The sequence below is a fragment of the Cinclus cinclus genome, chromosome 1 (genome assembly GCF_963662255.1).
Source record: "Cinclus cinclus chromosome 1, bCinCin1.1, whole genome shotgun sequence".
Classification (NCBI taxonomy): Eukaryota; Metazoa; Chordata; class Aves; order Passeriformes; family Cinclidae; genus Cinclus; species Cinclus cinclus.
Genome location: NC_085046.1, coordinates 63,863,595 through 63,884,691, shown reverse-complemented (window position 1 = coordinate 63,884,691; position 21,097 = coordinate 63,863,595). Strand labels below are relative to the sequence as shown.

The 21,097-nt window shown below is 44.7% G+C and overlaps 1 protein-coding gene across 4 annotated transcripts in view; it reads right to left on the bottom strand.

Annotated features, from left to right (window-relative positions):
* The window catches only part of GMPR (guanosine monophosphate reductase), a 47,970-nt gene that overhangs the window by 9,519 nt on the left and 17,354 nt on the right, over window positions 1-21,097 (bottom strand). For 3 of the 4 annotated variants that reach the window (XM_062488151.1, XM_062488303.1, XM_062488243.1), the window contains 3 exons: window positions 15,723-15,765; window positions 9,456-9,615; window positions 502-1,786 (listed from right to left, as the gene is read on the bottom strand). In XM_062488151.1, the coding sequence (XP_062344135.1) occupies window positions 1,606-1,786; window positions 9,456-9,615; window positions 15,723-15,765 (384 nt within the window). In that variant the 3' untranslated portion in view covers window positions 502-1,605. Of the gene's footprint in view, window positions 1-501; window positions 1,787-9,455; window positions 9,616-15,722; window positions 15,766-21,097 lie in introns of those variants that run through there. The other variant, XM_062488058.1, reaches the window with a different exon arrangement.

Genomic DNA, 21,097 nt, shown 5'->3' with positions numbered 1-21,097 from the left:
TTTAGAAGATATTCTGTGCTTTTCCCAATGTGCACAGCATACTTAAAAATCACCAGGGATCAGCCTGTGGCCCGGATTTGCTTCTCAGCATGGTCAATTGTACCAGCCCTTGTGACGGGCTTTTTGAGCGGTCCAGCGTATGAGTTTTACAGTTTCTCTTTGCTATTTCTTTTGCTACAGATCACTTTTTTGCTTTTCAAAGGAAGCCTGCTTCTTTCCAGAGATATCTACGGGAGGGGAGAGTAAAATTCTGAAGTACTGAAGTAACACCAGTTGCATTATGATCTCAGCAGCAGTTTAAAGTGGCCAAGCATTAGTAATTCATTGGTGCTCACTTTTGTATCATTTATCATATTGAGCTACTGTGGTAGTCGTGGATGCAACCTGTATTTCCAAAGAAATTTTCATTGTGATTTATCAGTTAATTATCAGGCTATTACACTTTATTGAAGTGTTAACCAGAGTCTCAAACATTCATTGCTCCTTTTAGAGCAAATGCTTTAACTCCATCTCAGCCTGACAATGTCTTGCAATCAACCAGGCTGTTCTGCCAAAAGCTCTCTCTTGCTTTACATGATGTCAAGGTCTGCAAAGGAGTGGTACCACATAACCAGAAGGCAATTTGATCCCTCTGGCCTCCTCCACCTGGCCACAGACAATGCACTGCACAGCATTTTTATATTTTTGCTAAATGGATGTGAGCAGGCAAGGTAACAGGGAGGACTGCAGCTGTTCCCCCTTGTCAGGGTTACAGCTGCTGAGTTTCAATGTCTTAAAAACCTGTTCCCAGAGAGCAGGTAAAACAGGAAGCCAGGTAATTCAGTAATTGCACTCATGATAAAGCAGGCAAGCTCTGAAAAGCTTCTGAATGATCTCCTCAGATAGGGGCAGGGGGGGCCAGCATGGTTTTGCTACATTCAGTGCCAGTTTCTCTGAAGGGGCAAGCCTTGAATAGGGAGGTTTAAGTAAGAACAGCAACATTAGCCCTGTGAACTGAAAGTGACAGAGATCTGGCATTTTTAGCATCATGTCACCGCAGCTAGGCCTCACCTACCATCCACCTCTGACATTTTGCAGGCTGGCAGTTGTGCCATAGCATCCATTCTTTAGCCAGAAAAAAGATTAAGAGAATTTGATTTTTTTTATTTCTCCATGCAATTCCTTGAATCTTCTCTCCCAGCCTGCAATTTCTGAAAAGTGCACTGCCAGAAAGTGGTGGTAGCTGACAGGTCAGTCTTAAAAAAGGGAATGTGTGAATGTGTGCAGGCGTTAACAGCCATGTCTGTACAAGCCAATTCCTCGTTAACTGAGGTTTCAGCAGCTATTTATCAGAGGGGGAAAAAACCAGGTGAAGAAATGTTGATTAAAAATAAAATAGGCACAACAATAAAAGATGAGGCTATTGCATTTTGAATCAATGGCACTGTGTTAATAGCATGACATTCCCCTTCCAAATCCCAGCCACAGCCAATGGCTATGACACTGCTGTTCTGAGAGAGAAAGAGGGAAGTTTGCCACTAACACAACATGGAGGAGAAAGCAAAGGAAAAGAGCAGCCCTTCTGCTCTTCTCCCCCACCCCTCTCTCCAGCCCCCCAGGCCTAGGCTAGGAGAAGACCTCGTTGTGCTGCTGGGTGACCCGGATAAACGTCGTTCTCTTGCTCAGTTCCTTGAGTTTGGCAGCTCCCACGTAGGTGCAGGTGGAGCGCAGCCCCCCAAGGATGTCCAGGATGGTGTGTTCCACATCCCCTTTGTATGGTACCTCCACAGTCTTGCCCTCCGAAGCCCTGGAGAAGAGATCAGCCACTGCATTCACATCTGGATGCAAAACATGAGTGTGTTTAATGGAGCCATGTGGAGCTTAGCTCTGCAGGCTGCAGTGTACAAATGTGCCCCCAGCTTTACTGCTTGCTGCTTGGTGCTCTCAAGCACTCAAACACCTCAGTGCCATTCACCAACACTGAGAAGTAGAAACAGACAGATCTTGTAGATGCTCCAGTATCCCATGAGTTTATTTACAGATCTGCCCCTTCCTCCCCTCTACCATCTGCCTACAAGCAAGTGGAACTTCCAGCTTTATTGAAAGGTAAATTTTACTGTGAGAGCTGCAAGCTTTAAAATGTGAGGAGCAGCCAGGCTCAAACAGAGAAATGTTGGAGCTGGTTCTCTGCAGGCACCACCCTACACAGCTCTAGAGGTGTCACAACCCCTGGGCTCTGTCCCGTGTCACTGATCAGACACAGATGGAAGTGCTCTGGCTGTCTCCTACCAGTGTTGTTCTCCAGAACTCACAGAGAGTGTGGGAAACCTGTTAGAGAAACCTGCTGCACAGCTGTCCCTTGAAGCTAAAAGGTGATCTTGCACAGTTCAGTGCCAGGCAAAAAGGCCAGAGAAATAGCGGTGCTGTGAATACTGTCAAGTGCTGGTGCATGCCAGCACAGACTGCACTGTTCCCAAAAAGCACATCTGAAGAGTTGCACGATGGAAGAATCCAGCAAAATAACTTGCACTCCTCTTCCAGCTTTCTCCAGCCCCATGTTCAGCAATCCCTCCTGTGTCAGAGACCCTTAATCAGCAGCTGATCTCACTACACTTTAGAGTAAGCTTGTTCTGCCTGAAACACTGTCTCATCTGGAAAGGCAAGCCTTGGGAAGGGAGGGTCTAAGACAAATGTGGAGGGAAGAGGAGACGTTTTCCTTCTGCCCTACAAAACGGAGGCAGAAATCATGGCAGCGGTCTGTCATTGTTCTAAATGTGGCTTTATTTGCTTCTTCCTTAAAAAAGTTTCCAGGGGATAGTACAAGAAAGGGCATGCCTGTTTGTAGGCTCCATTTGTGAATCATTAACAGCAACAGCTGCTATGTGGAGGTACTTCAGCATGAGCCTGGCTATATTTCATCCTGTTAAATGCGAGGTCACAGCCCTAGGGAGACAATAAAGGCAAAGTGTTGATATATCATGTGAGTAAGGAGCCATGATTAATCTCCTTACATCTGATGAGTAATTGACTCTTTCTTGAAACTCTTACATAAACACTGCAGTGAGTGGCCAATGGATGATGGATGTGCCACTGGCATCTCACAGACTTCCAGGACTTAGGGGTCTGTTGTATGGCCTGCACTGCTGGGAGGTCCCAGGCTTTTATTTTCAGCTCCAGTGCCAGCAGGAAAAGGCTGGACCCATGAAATGACACTCATGCCACTGTTACGGCTTTCTGGCCATGCCCACCTCTTCCAAAGTTGTGAGGTTGAACTCAGGCTCCAGGGACCTTCCTGTGAGATTGTGAGAGACAGTGCATGTCTGGGATTTGCAGAAACCAGTGCAAATTCTACCACATCCTGCCACCTGCAGAGGTCTGCATGCTCTTCTGGGCAAGGAGTGCAAGGTTTACTGCATTCGTGCAGTTCATGCATGAGAGGTCAATTACCTGATGCATGAATGCACCATCAGTTCAAAGTAAATTCCCTGTTAATTCGTGCCTGGCCATCCTAGGGTCGTAAATTGCACATTGCTCCTACAAGCATAAACACTTGGTGGTCCTTTTTTCAGTGAGAAATTACAGAAATGGGTGATGGTTACAGCCACTGCCCTGGGAGATGTCCCTGCAGGGGCTATGGTGGTGTTAGGAAGCCGAAGGTTGTGGGTTGCCACTTCAGGCTTTGGAGACCAAGACTGACAAAAGTGGTGAACACCTAATAACACAGCCCCAAAGCTCTGACAGCTAAACACTTGCTAGTACTCCTCAGAGTGTCAGCTGATGAACTTGTGGGACATCCTGTTGATCAAGGAGTAACCTGCAGATACCATACTGGGGAAAACATGCTAGAAGAGAGGTCTGAGGTTAGCTCCACAGCCTTGTCCACAGGGATAACGGGATGAAGTTTCTGATGCTGTGCTAACATTAACCCCAACAGCCTTTTCCCCAGAGGAAAGGGGTTTTTAAGAGATAGTAAGTTGGTCAGACCGAGCTGAGGAGTCATCTGGTTCCCAGGGAAGTGTGAGTGGAATTTTACTGTATGTATGCACACACTGGTGCACAATTAACTGCTGTAGTTTGGCTGAGGGGTGGGATCTGTATCCATATGTGTATATAACCAAATGTTAACCCCTTTAACACAGTGCTCGGGATGGAGGAGAGACATCTAGTAAGTGTACTGCTACAGTATTAATCCCTAGTGGCTGGTCCAAAGGGAAGAAAAATGGAGTTTTTAACGTATGTACATTAAGAATGTGATGATGTCCAAAGAGTTCTTATTGGATTAATGTTCTAAGAGCTCTCCAATATGTGCCTTACTGAGGAGTGACGTATAAGCCACAAATTGCTGGGCTTGCTGTGTTCTTGTGTGAGTGCCAAATTAGTTCATGCATGAGCACTGAATAAATTAATGCATGAGTGCCCAATTAATTCATGCATGAATGGCCAATAATTTTTGCATAAGAATCCAATCAGTTCATGCATGCATGCCCAAATTATTTATGTCCAAACACTCTGTTAGTACATTCATGAGTGCCCAACACAATGAGCATCCAACTGGGTTCTACCAGCACCCACATGGGTGCTGTGTTGGGCAAACACCGTAGGGTTCAGGTGACACAGGGGGCCAGTGTGACCTGTGTGGTAGAAGGCCATGACCTGCATCATGCCAGAGATGGTTCCACCTGGCTCCAAACATGGTGTGAGCCACCAAACTTTCAGGGAGTCAGAGGAGCTGAAACCTCTCCTCAAGCATATTTATGAAACAGCAGCAGCCACTGGGAGACATCTAGACACACCTGAGGAGACGTGCAGCTAGAGGCACCTTTGAAAGGAGGTGATCCATGCCAAAGGTGTGCACTCCCAAAGGGGACTGTAGTCCCTGTGTGACTCGTGCCAGAAGAGAGACAGCTCTAAAGGGACTGTGTCCTGTGGACAGCCCTCAGTGTTAACAACATAACAGTGTCTTAGTTATTGCCAAGCTGTGTACACTGGAAGTCAAGGACTTTCCTCTTCCTCACACACACCAGCAAGTAGGCTGTTGTACCTTTTCGTTGTGTGGGGCACAAGAAGTTGGACTGGGACACAGCCAGAACAGCTGACCCAAATTGGCCAAAGGGACACATCATACCATATGGCAACATGCTCAGTATATAAACTAGGGGGGGGAAACTGGCTGGGGCCACTGCTCAGGAACTGACTGGGCATTGGTTGGCGAGTGGTGAAAAATTGTGTATAACTTGTTTTGTGTATTATTGTTGCTCTTGTTATTATTATCCCTTCCCTTTCTGTCCCACTAAACTGTCTTTATCTCAACCCATGAATTTTGCTGTTTATTTCCCAATTCTCTCTCCCATCCCACTGGGGGGTGGAGTGAGCAAGCGCCTGGGTGGTGTTTAGCTGCCTGCTGGGATAAACCACGACAATGGATTACACAGGCTGTCACAAAAGCTGGCACACTTGGCAGAGAGCTGCATAAGCAAGTCAGCAGGAACTGCTGAGGGTTTTGCAGCTCTGACATCTCTCCTGGAGTTATGACCCAAAAGTGACCCCTTCTCAGAAAGAAAGGTGATGACAGAGCAATTGAGGCTCCCAGCGGCTGGGAAAGGTGTGCTCAGATGCTCTCAGCAGTAACTTTGACTCTTGCCAGCCACTGAAAAGAAAGGGAGAACGATTTGCTTCAGGCTTTTTGCACAGAGCCCAGTCTGCAGTCCCCTCCTGGCCGGCTGAAGGCTGCTGCATGGAGGGATATGTGTGGGGTGGGTGGGAATCCTAGCAGGCTGCATGGGAGGAAGCACATGTGATGATGCTCGTCAGCCCAGCAAAATGTGGGTCAGAATAAAGGGGTCAGGCAGCCCTGGCATGAAGCAATCTTTTGTGTGGGGCATTTAAGAAGTGGAGGAACTGGGGGCATGTCTTCCAGGCTATAATTTGGGATACACAAGATGGTAAACAGCAGCCAGCAGTTGGTGCTATTCTGTTTCTGTGGCCAAATTTTCACCCTGCAAGTAATATAAAGTGCCCAAACCCAGCTTAGTAGCAGCTGTGAATTGGCTGAGTGGCCACAATAGAACTGCAGCGCTCACACAAAATGTGTGAAATTTCAAAAGGGTTAACAAAAACAAATTGGCTTGAACTGAACAATACTGCATGCAGCCTCAGTCACTGCTTGCCTTATTTCTCTTCTCCCACAAAAGAAACATAAAAATTGCCTTTCAGAAATCCCCAGCTCTGATCCATATTCCTCATGGAAGGAGGTGAAAATGTAAAAATAAGCCAATATATAAATGACACAGGATTAATGAAAGTGAGTACATGGATTAAATGGGATCAGCTTGACATATTCATTGCAAAAACAATTACTCTCATGACTTTATTCCCTGCTACAGCCATCTCACCTTATCTGTCAGTTTTAATGTAACTGCTGCAGGCTTAGGTTCTCCAGCCAACATATGTAATTTTGAGATGATGAAGTTAAATGACAAGCAGACTGATTCTGCAGGGCACTGAGCACACTGAGCTTCCCACTGCTCGAATAACACACAGTGAGTGTTCAGGCTCTTTTAAAGACAAAACACCTTATTTGGGTCACCAATACAGACTTACAGCTGGGCTTCTTAAATGCATATAAAGGAGCCCCACTGACTTGACCTGTTTGGGTCAAGTTTGGGATATCCAGAATTTAAAATGCTGACTAAGAACCCTTTGTGTTCAATTGCCATCAGCTAAACTAGGAAGTAATTAAACTTCCTGTAACGTTTACTATAAGAGCAATTCAAAGAAAACTTTGTGCTGTTTCAAATCACCCTTTAATGCCCAGCACATTTACAATGCTGGATTTAGCAGTTGCTATTTTTAAACCACAGTGATACTCATGCTGGGACAGGCCAAGGAAGACTGAGCCCAAGGCTGGTACAGGTAGCCAGCTCTGTGTCATGGCTGTAGAGTGAAGATGAGCATCAGCACTTTCCTAGTTAAGAGCCAAAACTCACAGATTTAGTGATTGGAGCTGTTATATATAGCAGTAGACTGGGAGACTCCTATGCTACCTATTAGTGGCACAGAAATGCAGTATCTCAACAGGGACTAAAAATTTCAGATTGTGCTCCTGCTGCCATGATGCTGAGAAAGTTTCAGAACCTGGTCCCCAGGGAATTCTCAAATCGAGGATGCAAATCCAAATACAGCTATGGATCAAGCCAAATTTGTATAGAATTGCCCATAATCACTTCAAAAGGTCTATCTACACTGAGCCAAATACAGCACCTTTCTCTACATCTTTTGCTTCTACAAGATGGGGTACTTGTACTTTATTTCATTTTTACAAGGGACCAGTGTCAATTAGTTCTCCTGCTGGCAATAAATTTTGTTGTCAGATCACACACACCTAACTAGGCGAAAAAGAATTTAAGAGCTGCCTTAGTCCTTTGTCCCCCTGGTACAGCCAGCTTTCTCAATCTCTTCCTGCAACTTTCACCAGCTCTGTGGAGGCCAGGCCCTAATGACTGTGCTGCATTGAGATCCATGCAGCACTCTTGGGCTGCTCTGTAATCTCTCAGGGAGCTGCCATTAACTACACGCCTGAGCAGCACCAGGCCTTTCCCACACTCCAGCTGAGTCAAGCACACAGTAGCACAGGACAGGAAATGATCATTCAGGTAAAAGGTCACCAGCACCACTGTGCAATTGGCAGCTGCCACTTTTATACTGTGAGACACTTATTAGTGCTGTCCACTCAGAACATTTGTTCAGTGGCTTTGATGATGAGCAGACTTGCTGGGGGACAAAAAAGAGACCCCAAACTGTATGCTACTTCTGGGAAGTGCACCTGGGCACATGAACCCAAAGTGAATCAAAGCTCAGAGATACGCAAGCACATCTTTCTGGTGCATCATTTCAGCTCGTCTCATAGGCAGAAGGCATCTTGTGCAAATAAACAGTTGTGTTTGAAAGCAAAAACACTGAACAGGTTGCCCAGAGACCTGGTGGATGCCCCATGCCTGGAAACATTCAAGGCCAAGCTGGACAGGGCTCTGAGCAACCTGATCTAGTTAAAGATGCCCCTGCTTATTATAGGGAGGTTGGACTAGATGAACCTTAAAGGTCCCTTACAGCCCATATGATTCCGTCATGCCATGATTTAGGCCAAAGGAGATGGTTGCAAATGCTGTGAAGGAGGCTAAGTTTTACCACTTTGCACTCCACTGAGTGCCACGTGAACAAGTGCACAATTTTATGGTACAGACAAAATGCACCACAGGAGTTAATGCTGGTGTGGAGAATGGGAGATGGGATCAAAGATCCTTCTACCTAGCATGACGTCTGGGATTGCTTTCAGCTTGTCTCTTTGTCAAATCATGAATCCCATTTTGTTTTGTGGATCCCATTCTGCTTTACATTCTGTGCTGTCACCTTCACAGAGCTGCAGCTCTTACCCGTGGTAGCAGCTGGACACATCGGGAAAAACCTGTATGCTGGGAGTGGTTGTAGCAGATGCGGCCAACAAAACCCATCAGCCCTGAGTATCTGGCCGGAACTGCAGGTAAGGTCACTGTGTCTGAGACTCTTGCAAACAGCAGTTTACCAGATGGGACAAGAGCCTGAATCTATGCCAGCAGAGAAGAATCAAAAGAGTAATAAATAAATAAATCAGTGTTTACTGTAAGACAGGAGTCATTCTCCAATGAAGTAAGAATCATGTTGTCCAAGGGTAGTGACTAAGACTGCCACTTGTAAGAGAAAAGACAGAGGTGTTCTAATATAATCTGCTTTTTCAAAAAGTAAAAATTCTCAGCACTTTCCAGAGTAAAATAGCAATGGACAACAGATTCCTTTGCAAAATCTGTCTTCCTTTCCTCTCCCCTCAGGATTTAGCTCAAAAACTAAGCTTCTGCATTCTGCATTATTTAAGGCTACTCTGGTGCTCTGTTACCAGAAGAGAAAAACTATACAGCAGGCTAAGTGCTGCCTAAGTGCTTTGGAGGTCCTGGGCCCTCATCTTCCTACTGAGGAAACCCCAGCTGAGCTTCACCAGTTCACCAGCACACACTATGCAATCAGAAGGGAGCATGCAGTTTAGCTGAGAATCCCTACACCAAGAAGACACCCAGTGTGGACAAGCAGAGGGATGGAAACTGCAGCCTGGTATGTCATGTTCCAGCACTTAGTTCATACACATCCTGAAGGAGCAGTAAGTCAGAAGAATGCCTAATGACTTCCCAGACCACGCAGCTTGTGCTGCAGTGATAGCACATCACACCAGCTGCAAACGAGTGAACACCACTGCTCTCAGCTAGCCAACCCCAGCTCTTTCTCCCCATCTCCCTCTGGATGCCATCCCTCCGTCAGATCTACTGTCATAAGTGTAGGCAACAACTTCTTCAATGGGAGTAGCAGCATAGGCCTGTTTCCTTCTGCACAATTCTGCCCCAAGAGTTCCTCATGGATGGCTCACTGCAATTGCTCCTGTGTGGAATTCATACCTGTATTCAGCAACCCCTCCTGCATGCTTCTTCATGGCTGTATCAGAGCTCATTCCATAGAATAGTTTCATCTTCTTGCCATTCCTTTCTATAATGTCTCCAGCACTCTGGTCATGGCCTGCAAACATTCCTCCAATCATGACGAAGTCAGCACCGGCTCCTGTGGTCAGCAAAGGGACATGTAAGAAAGCAGGGAAAGGAGAAGAAGGTGAAAGCCAAAGCAAGAACACAGTGATCTCCAGAAACAATAGCCAGCATTTAATAGTTTGGTACAGAGTCCTCTCCTGTAATAGTCACAACAAACTTGGAAGAAAAGCTTTACTGTAGAACTGACACAGGCTGAATTGTATTTCTCTGGTACTTTAAATGGAAAAAAACCTTTTCTGTTACAATGACAGAGATATAGATTATTCTACTCTACCCCACAGTCTTTTGTTTTCAAATTCAGTTGTAACCCTTTACTTCATAATAGCATCTGAGCATGATTCCTTATTAACTGTTACTGCAGCAATCAGAAGTCCTGAACACAGGCCTGGGACATGTTGTGCTCAATGCTGTACAGAGAAGCGGATAGTTCCTACTTCAAGAGCTTTCTAGGCCACAGGTGGTGAGTGGGAATTACCCTGAAGGAAAACAGACTCATAAATGTAATGTAATCCTCCCAACAATGACATAAACCAAGCAGATTTTTAACTGAAATTATGGATTTTTTCAAGTCCATCACCTTGTGATGTGATCCGTGTCATCCTGGATGATTCCTACTCAAAGAGATCTGGATGAGTCTGCATTTGGTTCCTTTTAAAAATTCTAGGCCAAGGACCACCAGTCCTGCATTCTGTGGTTCTCCGTATGCACCACAAAGGAGCTCTAACCCATAGCTACAAATCCTAAATATGTTCCAGATACTGAATAGCAACACTGAATACTCAATCATGACTGTTCAGTCTGTCTATCTCTTCTGGCTTTGTAAACCATGAAACTGGGTCCACTGGGAGTAAGATCAGGAAGAAGGTTTTTGGAATAATTCCTAATTTTCTACTGTGATCTCCAATATTTCCAGCTGGGCTGGAACTATTCCACCAGCAGCTCCTCCTGTGATATTTTGGTATATCTAATCTTGCTTGGAAAAGTTTGGCTTTCAGTCTTCTATGAGCCTGTGGTGACCTACCCCTGAAACAAAGCATTTTCCTGTTTGTACTCTCTGCTTCTTCAACATATATGTCTCAGAACAGGCCTCCCGTCTGCTCAGCTTCTGCCCAGAACTGGCAGAAGAACTGAGCCATAAACCACATTTCACAGAAAGCAGATGAGCTTGAATTACACCCACCCTCCTAAGAACACATCTGAACTCTACGGAGATCCAGACTAGGTAAGCCTGGCAGTAGAATTTACTCTGATCGCTCTCACTATCCAAACAATAGCATCAGACCTTGAAATCTGAAAAGTAAGTGAAATCCCTATCAAATCTGCTCAGCTTCTGCCAAACCTGAATTTGGGAATATTTTGATCTTACACATGACAAGGGTCAAGTGTGCCAGTTCCTTCCTTGACCCCTTTGCCAAAGAGCAGAGCTGGCAGCAGTGCCTGGGGCACTGCTGACCTCACCTCCCTTTGCCTGGTAGCTGCTTGAACTGAACGCTGTGTCCATGGTAAAGAGATACTAAAAATGAAGCTTGTGCAAAGCACATCACAAGCAATATTTATAACCAGGCACCCATTCAGGTGTCCTATCATGTCAGCTACCTGGCAGGTTTTCCTGAGCTTTCTTGTTTCAGATGGCTGAGTTTTAAGGTCTTGGTTCAACTCATGTCTGCTACTACTATTAACCTGCCAAAAACAAAGGGAATACTCATATTTTAATTACTGGTGGCAAATTCCTGTTGCTATCTAGCACAGAATTGATGTATCTTTGCAAAAAATAAGCACCCTGGGAAACTTAGTTTATGTCTTCATCATGGGTGGAAGAAAACATGAGGAAGGAGGGACAGATTTGAGGTCAAGGCTGCAAAGAGGGCGATTAAACAGGTAAAAAGCCTGCCAAAAGACATTCTGGACTCTGTCTTGTCAATATTATCTCCTGATCCCCAATTCTAGTGCCATTTTTGGTTGTGGTTCTTACAGCCTTCAAATTAATAATCCAATGCAAAAGGCACATAAAATCTACGCTTCAGAATCACAGAATTTTGGTTCCTGTGCACTTCAGTATCTATTTATTATTTTCCTTTCGCCTGCATATTTTTGGGAGGGAAGTAAATATGTTTGAATTACAGGATTGAAACTCATCCAACTTGAGTAACTTTTGCAAACCTCAACACAATTAATCAAGCTCTTCCAGAAGAGAGGAGCTATGTTACAGCAGATGCAGCACGTCTAAACATTGAAACGACGCTTGCTGCCCTGCTGCTCTAGAAATGACAAGCCCATACTAAACCTACTTCTCCAGTGTTCTCCAGAACCTTCCAGTATGCTTCAGTGTTGCAAAGATGTCTGAAAGTTTCAAGTCTGTTTCATTATGTTTCCATCAGCTAATATCTGACCAGGAGGTTGTAGTTTTTAGCATGGTCTTTAACTTCTGCACGTTTTTTCTTGTATAACCACCAGAAGCACCGGTGATGTTTGCAACATCCATCTGCAGTCTTTTGTCTACAAGTGCAGATTGACAGCATGCCATTATTTTAGGTTGTGGGGGACTGGGAACACCTGGCAACAACACCCTAGATAATACAGGATGTGATGGGGTATGTTGCACACAAACATCCCTGTAGCTCATCCGACCTGACCAGACTCGTCCTGGTTTTACACGATGCCACTTTCATGCACTGACTTTCCCCTTGAGCCCTATGCTGTTTCTGGGCTGATTTTGCTCAATTCACATTTCACAGTGCCTCCTCTTTCAAGCCATTACAGAATAGCAGTGCTGACGCCAGCCCAAGCTTGCAGCACTCACACAGTTCTGCTGGATCTGGATAGAGTCCCTCAGATGTCTTTTGTATGCCTGATTATACAAGACACTGATAACCAGATTGGCTCTGCGCAAATTCAGCTCGAGTAAGCCTGGATTTGTGAGCTGGGCAGCTCTCCAGACAGATGCAGTGTAAGTTTGCCTGGACCAAAGCTTGCCCTGGAATTAATATTCACCTGTGCTCCAGTTGAGCCAGTGAGCCTTTGCAGCAGTATGTATACATACAGCTGTTGAAAACTGGAGAACAAGCCAGTGCAATCTGGTATAATTTGGAGCTAGTGTATGTCCCCTAGTTGACTTTTCCATATGATTTTTCCTTCCTTTTCCTTCCTTGTTCCTGCATCTCTTCTCACTACTGCTGTAAGGAACAGCAGTAATGTGTTAAATATGCTGGCATAAGATTCAAAAGGCACATTCTTTCCTGCCTGTGTCACAAAAATATATGTGACCTCAAGCAATAGAACTTAGTATTTCTGTGCCTTGACTTCTCATCATTAAAAAAGGAGACAGTATTGCCTCCCTGGAGCATTCTGAGAAATGTGTTCATGTTATCAGCCTTTCCAAGGGTTCAGTTGTATGTGCCATCTGAGAGCCCAGCATAAATTTCTTTCATGCTTTCTCTCATTGCTGCCTCAAAACAGCTCTTTTCTTTCCTATCAACCAACATAGTTTTCATTATCATCTCTAATACCCAGATGGCAGCGACATCTTCAGTTTATCGCATCCATACCAGGTTCCCATACAGCAGTCCTAGAACTCCAGCAGTCTGTCCTAAAGTATGTTTCTCCCAGCATTTCTGTCCCTCACCTTCAGTGCTTCCCTGTTCCATGCTTTTTTAAATAGGCCTCTACCTTGTTTCCCCTCTGTTCAAAATGCCCAAACTACCTCTGAGTCCTAATACCAAGTCACAGGTGCACCTTAAAGCTTCTCAACATCTATTTCTTGGTTCTTCACAATTCTTTCACTCAATCCAATCTACTCATTCTGTTTCCATGAACTTGGCTCTTCCAGTCACACCTTTAGCCATTTGTCAGTGCTTGTCTTCAGATCTGGGACTCCCTCACACTTCCCATAATTCAAATACATGCTCTGTCACTGCTTTATAGGGAATAATTCCATCCCATGAAGATTTTACAGTGATCCACCAGAAAGAGACAGCATAATTACTTTAACCAAAGTCCTCTTCTTGTCTCTTGCCTATGCTTGCCCATGCCCAGGCCTTCATCCCTAGATGGAACTGTAGATCTGGGTGTTTTATCACCCAGTGTTTGCTATCCAATATATTCATGTAACTCAAGCACATAGGTCTGTGCCAGACAATTCAGTATCAAGGCTTTGACTGGTGGCTACATTCTACAAGGCTCAGATAGCCAATCACTTCAGTAGCACTTAATAAATACTGATAGTAATAATGTTATCTCAAAGCTTATTTCACCACATCCCTTTGACAAATGCACATCTGGGTCCAGCTTGTCAGATGTTCATAGCGTGTCTACCTTAAGTGTACATAAACAGACACAGTAAGTTTATTGCCTCGGGGTCATCTCCATCATTTCCAGCTCTGTAGCTCTGACACACAGTCACACTGATCTGTCTGGGTTACTATCAAGAGTACAACTATTGCCTGGAAAATATCAGCTTTCTGATGCTCCTCTGTCCAAGGGATAATTCCATGCCAGCCTTCAGACATGTAGCACTGTGAATCCCAGGACCTCCTGATGAACAGCAAAGCCAGAAGCTGTCTCTTCACAGGTTTCAAGCAGGCTCAGGTTCAGTTAGCCCAAAGAGAATATAAGGATCTTTCAGACCAGTAATAAACACTACAAAGAAAAACATTTGAAATACTGTGAAGTTCCTTCCTTCTGGAAATGCTCTTGTTGAATAAAGACGTTTTCCACAGGCCAGGTTTCTGTGCAGACAGCTGGGAAGACAGTGAGGTCACAGTTTCAGTTCACACACTCCCAGGGACCACACCACCAATAAGAACTTAGTGGGCTGTGGAGCCAGAGAAAGGCAGAACAAAGACCTCGCTGCAGGCAGCATGTCAGAGTGAGCACTGAGGAGAGGTTGGGCATTTTTAAATACAATTTTGTCTAAGAGAGTGGATGCTGCTGTTCAGCTGTGTTGGAATCACCCAGCTGGAAGTATCTATTCCCTGCACCACATCACCACTGGGTAACACAAGGGTTATATTAAATCCTCTGACCATGCACATTCCTTAATAGTAGTAATCACTCCACAGCTGTCCTTAGAATTCTCTAATTAAGTCTTCCTTGTCATCTGACCTGTCATAAAACAGGAGCTGTCTGCTAACTTAGAAGACAGATTTTGTTTTCAACCTTTCCAGGAGTTCCAGGCCTGGAGTTTTTCTTGGCAGGTCTGTAATCTGAGTTTATGTCTGCCTCTACTTTCCATACTTGCAAAGCTTCCTGCAAAACAGACATTCTGCATCACAATATGCTATCCCTGAAATCCCAGTGAGAGACTGTGCTGTCCCACTGTATTCCAGGCATTACCCTACTTGACACCTCTCAGGAGTCTGGCATTTTGGGAGATGGGGGAGTACCTTTAAATGTCTTGTCATCTCAGGATGCATTTAGCGCCTGCTTCCCATATGCTGCTGTAACAAGATTATGGCTAAGTGACAATCATGAGTTTGACCCCCCCCCCCCCATACCAACATAACTTTCATGCCCAACAGAAAATACTCACAGATTAAATTCTCTATTCTATCACCAAGAGCTGATGCAATTCACTCAAGTTACTGACATGAAAACAGAATCTGTTAATTATTAACTTAGATGTTTTAGACATCTGCCTAGCTCTAGGGGATACAGTATAAATAAAATCTCATCCTTTCAAGTGGACAGCTGATCCCAAGAACACCTCCAGGGATCTGGCCTGCCTTTTTGTTTCTCTCTTCAGTCCAACATGCATTCCACCAGCTCTTCTTCCACTCAGGGCTCAAGTCAGCCAAATTTGGCAATGTTACAGGCATCTCTGAACCCTACTCAGAAGAAACTCTTATCAGTTTTCTTTGTATTACTCTCCCAGCAGCTGTGTCTTATACACACCTGGCAGATAATTTCTAAATAGCACTTTGACCGCTCTATGTTTTGCACTGCAAAATTTGGACTGCTCCAAAGAGCAAATCCATGTCTGGTGCATAAATTTCATTGGAATCAGCTAGAGGGACTAACGCAACCTCCTGCTAATTGATTACACATTCGGTCACACCGATTCCTGCATCCCTGCTGCCAGGGCCGCTGGAGACATGTGGGGGTGTCACAACACACTGTCCTTACCAAACGCTTTGGCGACATCTCCTGGGCAGTTGCATCCTCCATCCTGCACAAAGAAAAGACGACAAAATAATGAGTGGCAGCAGGGTCACTCAGGGACCCAGTGAACACTGGAGCTCTGTGACCTGCAGCACTGTGGCCCCTGCTCAGAAACAGTGTGTCAAGAGAGCTGACTGTGCACTTGGGATGTACCATCGTGGCTACTTTTTCAGGGAATCCAGGTAATTCTTTCCACCGCTCACCTCCTTGAGGCTCACCTACTCTACTGTACAGTCTACTGATAATTGCTACTGGTAACAGCAGCAATACAAATTCCTGACTGCAAGTTTCCAAATCCCAGAAACCAGAAAACAAAACCTCCTCTGATGATCTGAATCATCCCCTGCTATTTTAATGAGAGGCTGTGTGATGCAGAGGTACCACAAGCCTCTACCTTAAACCACCAAAGATATTTAAAATAACTTCCTCAGCAGTTTACAATACATTAAAAAGTCACAGTGAGAGGGGAGAGGGAACAGACCATCAATTATGTTGGATTTTTATCTGATAATCTCTAACAAACCTGGTTAATACAATCTTTAGTAAGTGAAAATGAACCTCTCACCCTACTCCTTACTGTTCGCTATGGGCTTGGTAAAGAAACATTAGCACTCTGGACCTTTAGTATTTTAAACCCATACATTTCAGTTTCAGTGCAATGCAGTGGCTGATGAAGGGGGTTCAGTTGAGGGGAGAGAGGTTATGTATGTGTGATAGAGCTGGAAAAAAGGAAAGGAGCACAGCAGAGCTCATCACGTGCTATGGTTCTTTAGGATCTGTAATGGTCTGAGCACCAGATGAAAGATCCTTTAGTCTACACAGTCATTGTACCAGGAGAGCTCCCCATTCCTTTGATGATCTGGATCCATTGCAGACTGCCAGCACCTTTCCTGCTTTTGAAGCTATCCTCAGACTGGCCAGTTACCTCATGCTGTTTCACCTCCCTGTTGGCAGAAATGCATGGCTGTGCATGACCTGTGGCCAAGCACAGCCAAACACCCCCACCATCAGCCACATTAGAGCTGGCTTTGATGGACAGCTGGCAGCAGGGCTATGGGCTAGAAACTCTGTGTGCCCAGAAGAGGATTCAGACACAAACTGAGCGGCTGGATCCAAAAGTGAGTGGCTTTTCAAAGGGCACCCCACTGCAAACAGCACTTGGTAGAACTTTAAAGGCTTTTATTCCATTTGCTGATAACCTCTATCACATTATGCCTTTTGTTGAGCATAGACATCCTTGCTGTGAGCTCCAGGAATGAGTGCTGGGCTGACAGATGAATCTCTCTCTCCTTTTAAGGGCTCTGCTTGTGCGATTCTTTCCCTTTAACGAGTCTGTTACAGCCTGGAGGAGGGTGTGAGTGTGTGTGCATGTGTCAGGGGAGGAATAGCCAGGGTAGAAAGAAGGGTCTAATAATCTTCAAAGAACAGTTTTAGGACTCTTACTATCTGAGAGACACTGGCTTTGAATGCTTTCCAGTAGGTAGGTTGAAGTCAGTTGTTTTTTGGGTGGCTCAGTATCTGACTTTTATAACTAACCCATTAGTGGCAGTGATGAAGGTTTTATGCCTTCAGAGGTGCCATGAGGATGAGGGGTCTTACTGCGCAACCATTAATCACCAGCTTCAAAAAATATCACTTTGAATGTTACTAAGTTACAAAATGCTGAGCAGCTTAAGAGACTTGCCCAAAAGCTCACAGGTTACCATTTAAGATAAAAGGAACTGACAGTGTTGATTCACAGCCCTTCTTTATCTGTAGATGTCTCCTGTTACTTCAGATAAGCAGTTAAATTTAGTGATTCACAGTAAGGGAAACAAAAAGGGAACATACTAAGCAGTTACAGCAGAAGAGGCTATATAATAAAGCTATATGCAGTAAAGCACTTCATCCCATGTGAAAAAAGCAGGCACTCTGTTTACAAAGTAAGAGCATTCTGCTGCTGCAATGCCTTGGAAGCTTACCCTTGAAATTCAGCTTATCCCCACAGGGCCCTGGGTCTGGGTTCAAAATGACTTAGAGATGGCTGGGCTTCAGTTACAGAGCTTGCTGCAGGCTCAGCCTCTACCTCAGAACCCTGGGGAAATTTATCTGTAAAAATCTGCCTCTGAATTCAGAACCGGAATAGCACCAAAGTAAGAGTATTGGAAAGGGTTATGGTCATGGAACTTGTAGACAGCATGATTCTGAGCCAATTGGGTGCTAGGAAGAAGGATGGGGGAAGCAGCTTTCCAGTCAACATAATTACTGTAATGTGGCTGAAGTAATGTTTTTGTCCCCAGTCCTGTTCTCCAAAGAGATAAGCAATTTTACAGCAACAAAATTTAGCCTGAGGAAAAAAAAAATACAGCAAGTACACCTGGTAGAATATTTAGCATTATATGCAATTTATAATGAGTTTATAACTGTGATTTATGTTTCAAGCATCCTCTATAACAAACTGCATAAACAGTATCAGCAAACAGAAAGCTATTATGCAGGAGATACATAAAATATGTGGCATATTCAGCAGTAAAAACAATACATATGGTGCTTTATTCTGAACTACGTATACCAGTTATATTTTTGTGTGAAAAAAGGGACAGTATGGCACTAGCTGGGTGAAGAAGACCTTAGTCATTCTTTTCACTGAATGCTGGTGACCTATCACCCAGGCAGGGAGAAAGGGAAGCAGGGATCTCTGTCAAATGATAGCCACATGAGGACACATGTAGGGCTGCTTTGCATTCTCCACATTGCTGGCTTACTAGGATATGTGACTTGCCTCTCTGTCCAGCAGAGTTCTCTGACCTACACGAAACATCTCCAGCAGGCCCCCTCCACTGTAACTCACTGCAGTACTTTCTCAAGGCCAATGGATTAGCAAGAATGAAAATTGAGACTACTGGCTCCCAGACAAACAGCTCAGGACAGAAACCATGTCTGTATCTTAGGGAGGGTTTCCTCTCTGCTTTCAGTGAGTCATGAAAGATTAATTTCTGAGGTGAACTGCAAGTCTTACAGATAATTTAGCATGAGGAAAGTAACTGGTGCAATTTTACCTCCTACTTCTCTGTGTAAATGACTAGACAGACACCAGGTGTTCACTTGTGTTTGCCTGAAAATTGTCACCTTCCTTGTCAACGCATCGGTTCCAAAAAGCATACGTGATAACTTCAGTAATAGGAATGTTTAAAATCTCAGTTTGTGCTCCCATCCCAGTAGAGCTCCTGAAGATCAGGTTCAGTCATACTGTGTTCTCTGCTGTGCCTATACTGTGCTCAGCACCACCACTTCCTCATTCTGAGAGCAAGACTTCTTTTCCTTCATATGGAAATTGTACCAACATAACAAGAATGAGGAGTTAATTTGATGAAGGTACTGGACAAGACAGAAGTGGATACAGGAAAGCACCCCAAGGGCCTAACCCATATCAAACCATTAGCTATAATCTACATGAAGCTAGCTGGTAGGGTTTGAATCATTTCAAATCCTTCCTGCTACTTCCATATCAACATAACAAAAATTGTTGGACATATTTTCTCCTGGGGAGTTGGCACAGCTGTGGTAATACTCTGCCTGTAGGGATTTCTTTTGGCTCAGGCAGGGAGTGTCCCTTCTTCGATCCCCAGAAAAACAGCAGTGAGGCATTTTGAGGGATGCCACGTATACTCATTGCCACCAGACCCAATTCTATACTTAGAATTGCTGCCATATGGTGTTTTTCTGTCATGAGGATACCTCTCTTCCATTATATTCTTGCCAGAGGTCTGGCAACAACCATGCAGTCCAGCCTTTTCTCTCCCTAATAAATACACCAATAAATACTCATCTGAATGCTCCACAATTCAGGCATAATGTCCTTACCCTGGCTTTACTCTTCTTAGATTGTGTGACAGAGTTGAGCTGAGACCCCAGACACAGCTAAAGGTATTTCTCTTAGCCCAGATGTTGGTAGTAGACAGGTATCAAATTGCCCTCCTACATTCCCCCATAGGGGGCTGATAGGTGTGGGATCACTGAAACCTGAGCAAGTCAAAAACTGATCCATTCCCAAAGCAGGAAAGGAGATACAGTAAAGAATCATCTAATTTTTCAACAGTCTGAATACACACTTCGTGTTTTCTTGTAAAATCAGGATAACAGCATTCTTCTGAGGGCGGCTAGCAGAAAATGATTATTGCAAAACTAGGATGGGTCTCTGAGCACCACTGCCAGGATGACACCTATACTTATCCAGCCTTCACAGTAATGAGTGAGGCTTTCATGCTCTATTGCACACGTTGTATTGTCTATTATAAACAGAAACACTTGCAATACTACCCAAGTCATAAAAATCACAGTCTGCTTCTCTTTTCTTCTGCAAAATTCATATATAGAGGAGCCGTGGAGAGGAGGGACTGCATATTCATTAACAATAAAGAGCAAGAGAGATCTGATTAACACACGTTCCTACTCCATTATACTCCAAGACACCCAGTCAAGCCCTTTGCCCATCCCCAATCAGTTTGTTTTCCTCTCGCCTCCCTCCTCAACAACACAACACAACGCAACACAACGCAACGCAACATAAAACAACACTCCTCTTTCCTCACATGGATACTAGTCCTCACTGGGTCGAAGAAACCAGGGCCTTCCAGAGATTTCACTTGGCAGTAGATCTAAAATCCAGTGTGTGGTCTCTCCTAGGGCGGCAGAGGGAGGCTGCTGGCTGTGAGCACAGCACACAGATGAGCCCCTGTGCCCTCCCCAGGAGCAGCTGCCTCACAGGCAGCCTGCAGAGGCTGTGCCAGCCTGACACGGCCAGGACACGCTGACTGCCTGTGTGTGCCCAAGCACACGGGACCTTTGGGTGCTGCAGCCTGCACTCCAGATCAGTCTGGGCCATGCTTACCAATTTACTTTCTCTCTGTGAGGTGAATCTGGTTTTGCTGACAGGAGTGGAAACTGCCATTAGCAGGCAATACAGACAGATGCTCTTGTTCCTCCACAGGCTTGTTATTTCCCCAGAGTTTAGTAAGAACATAAGCGGCTCACGTGCCAGCTGTGCTCAAAAGAACCACCTCAAACACTCCTGCCCCTGCACAGAGAGCTTTGTGAGGATGCTATCTGAATCAATCCAACAGATGGGCTTGCATCATTCCACCTTGTACTCCCCTCTACTGTCTGCCTGCCCCTCAGTCACACTCTGAGGAAAGTTATGTTTACATTCCACACCTTTTTCAGAAGTCTTTTATAGGAATTACTGTTTGCTTCAATAGTGAAAACACTCTCCAGCTTTCCATTCTGTTTACATAACAGCTTGTCCATTCAGGCAGCAAGAAGCAGATTTTGAAAGGCATAAACAGGAGTGAGGTGCCCAC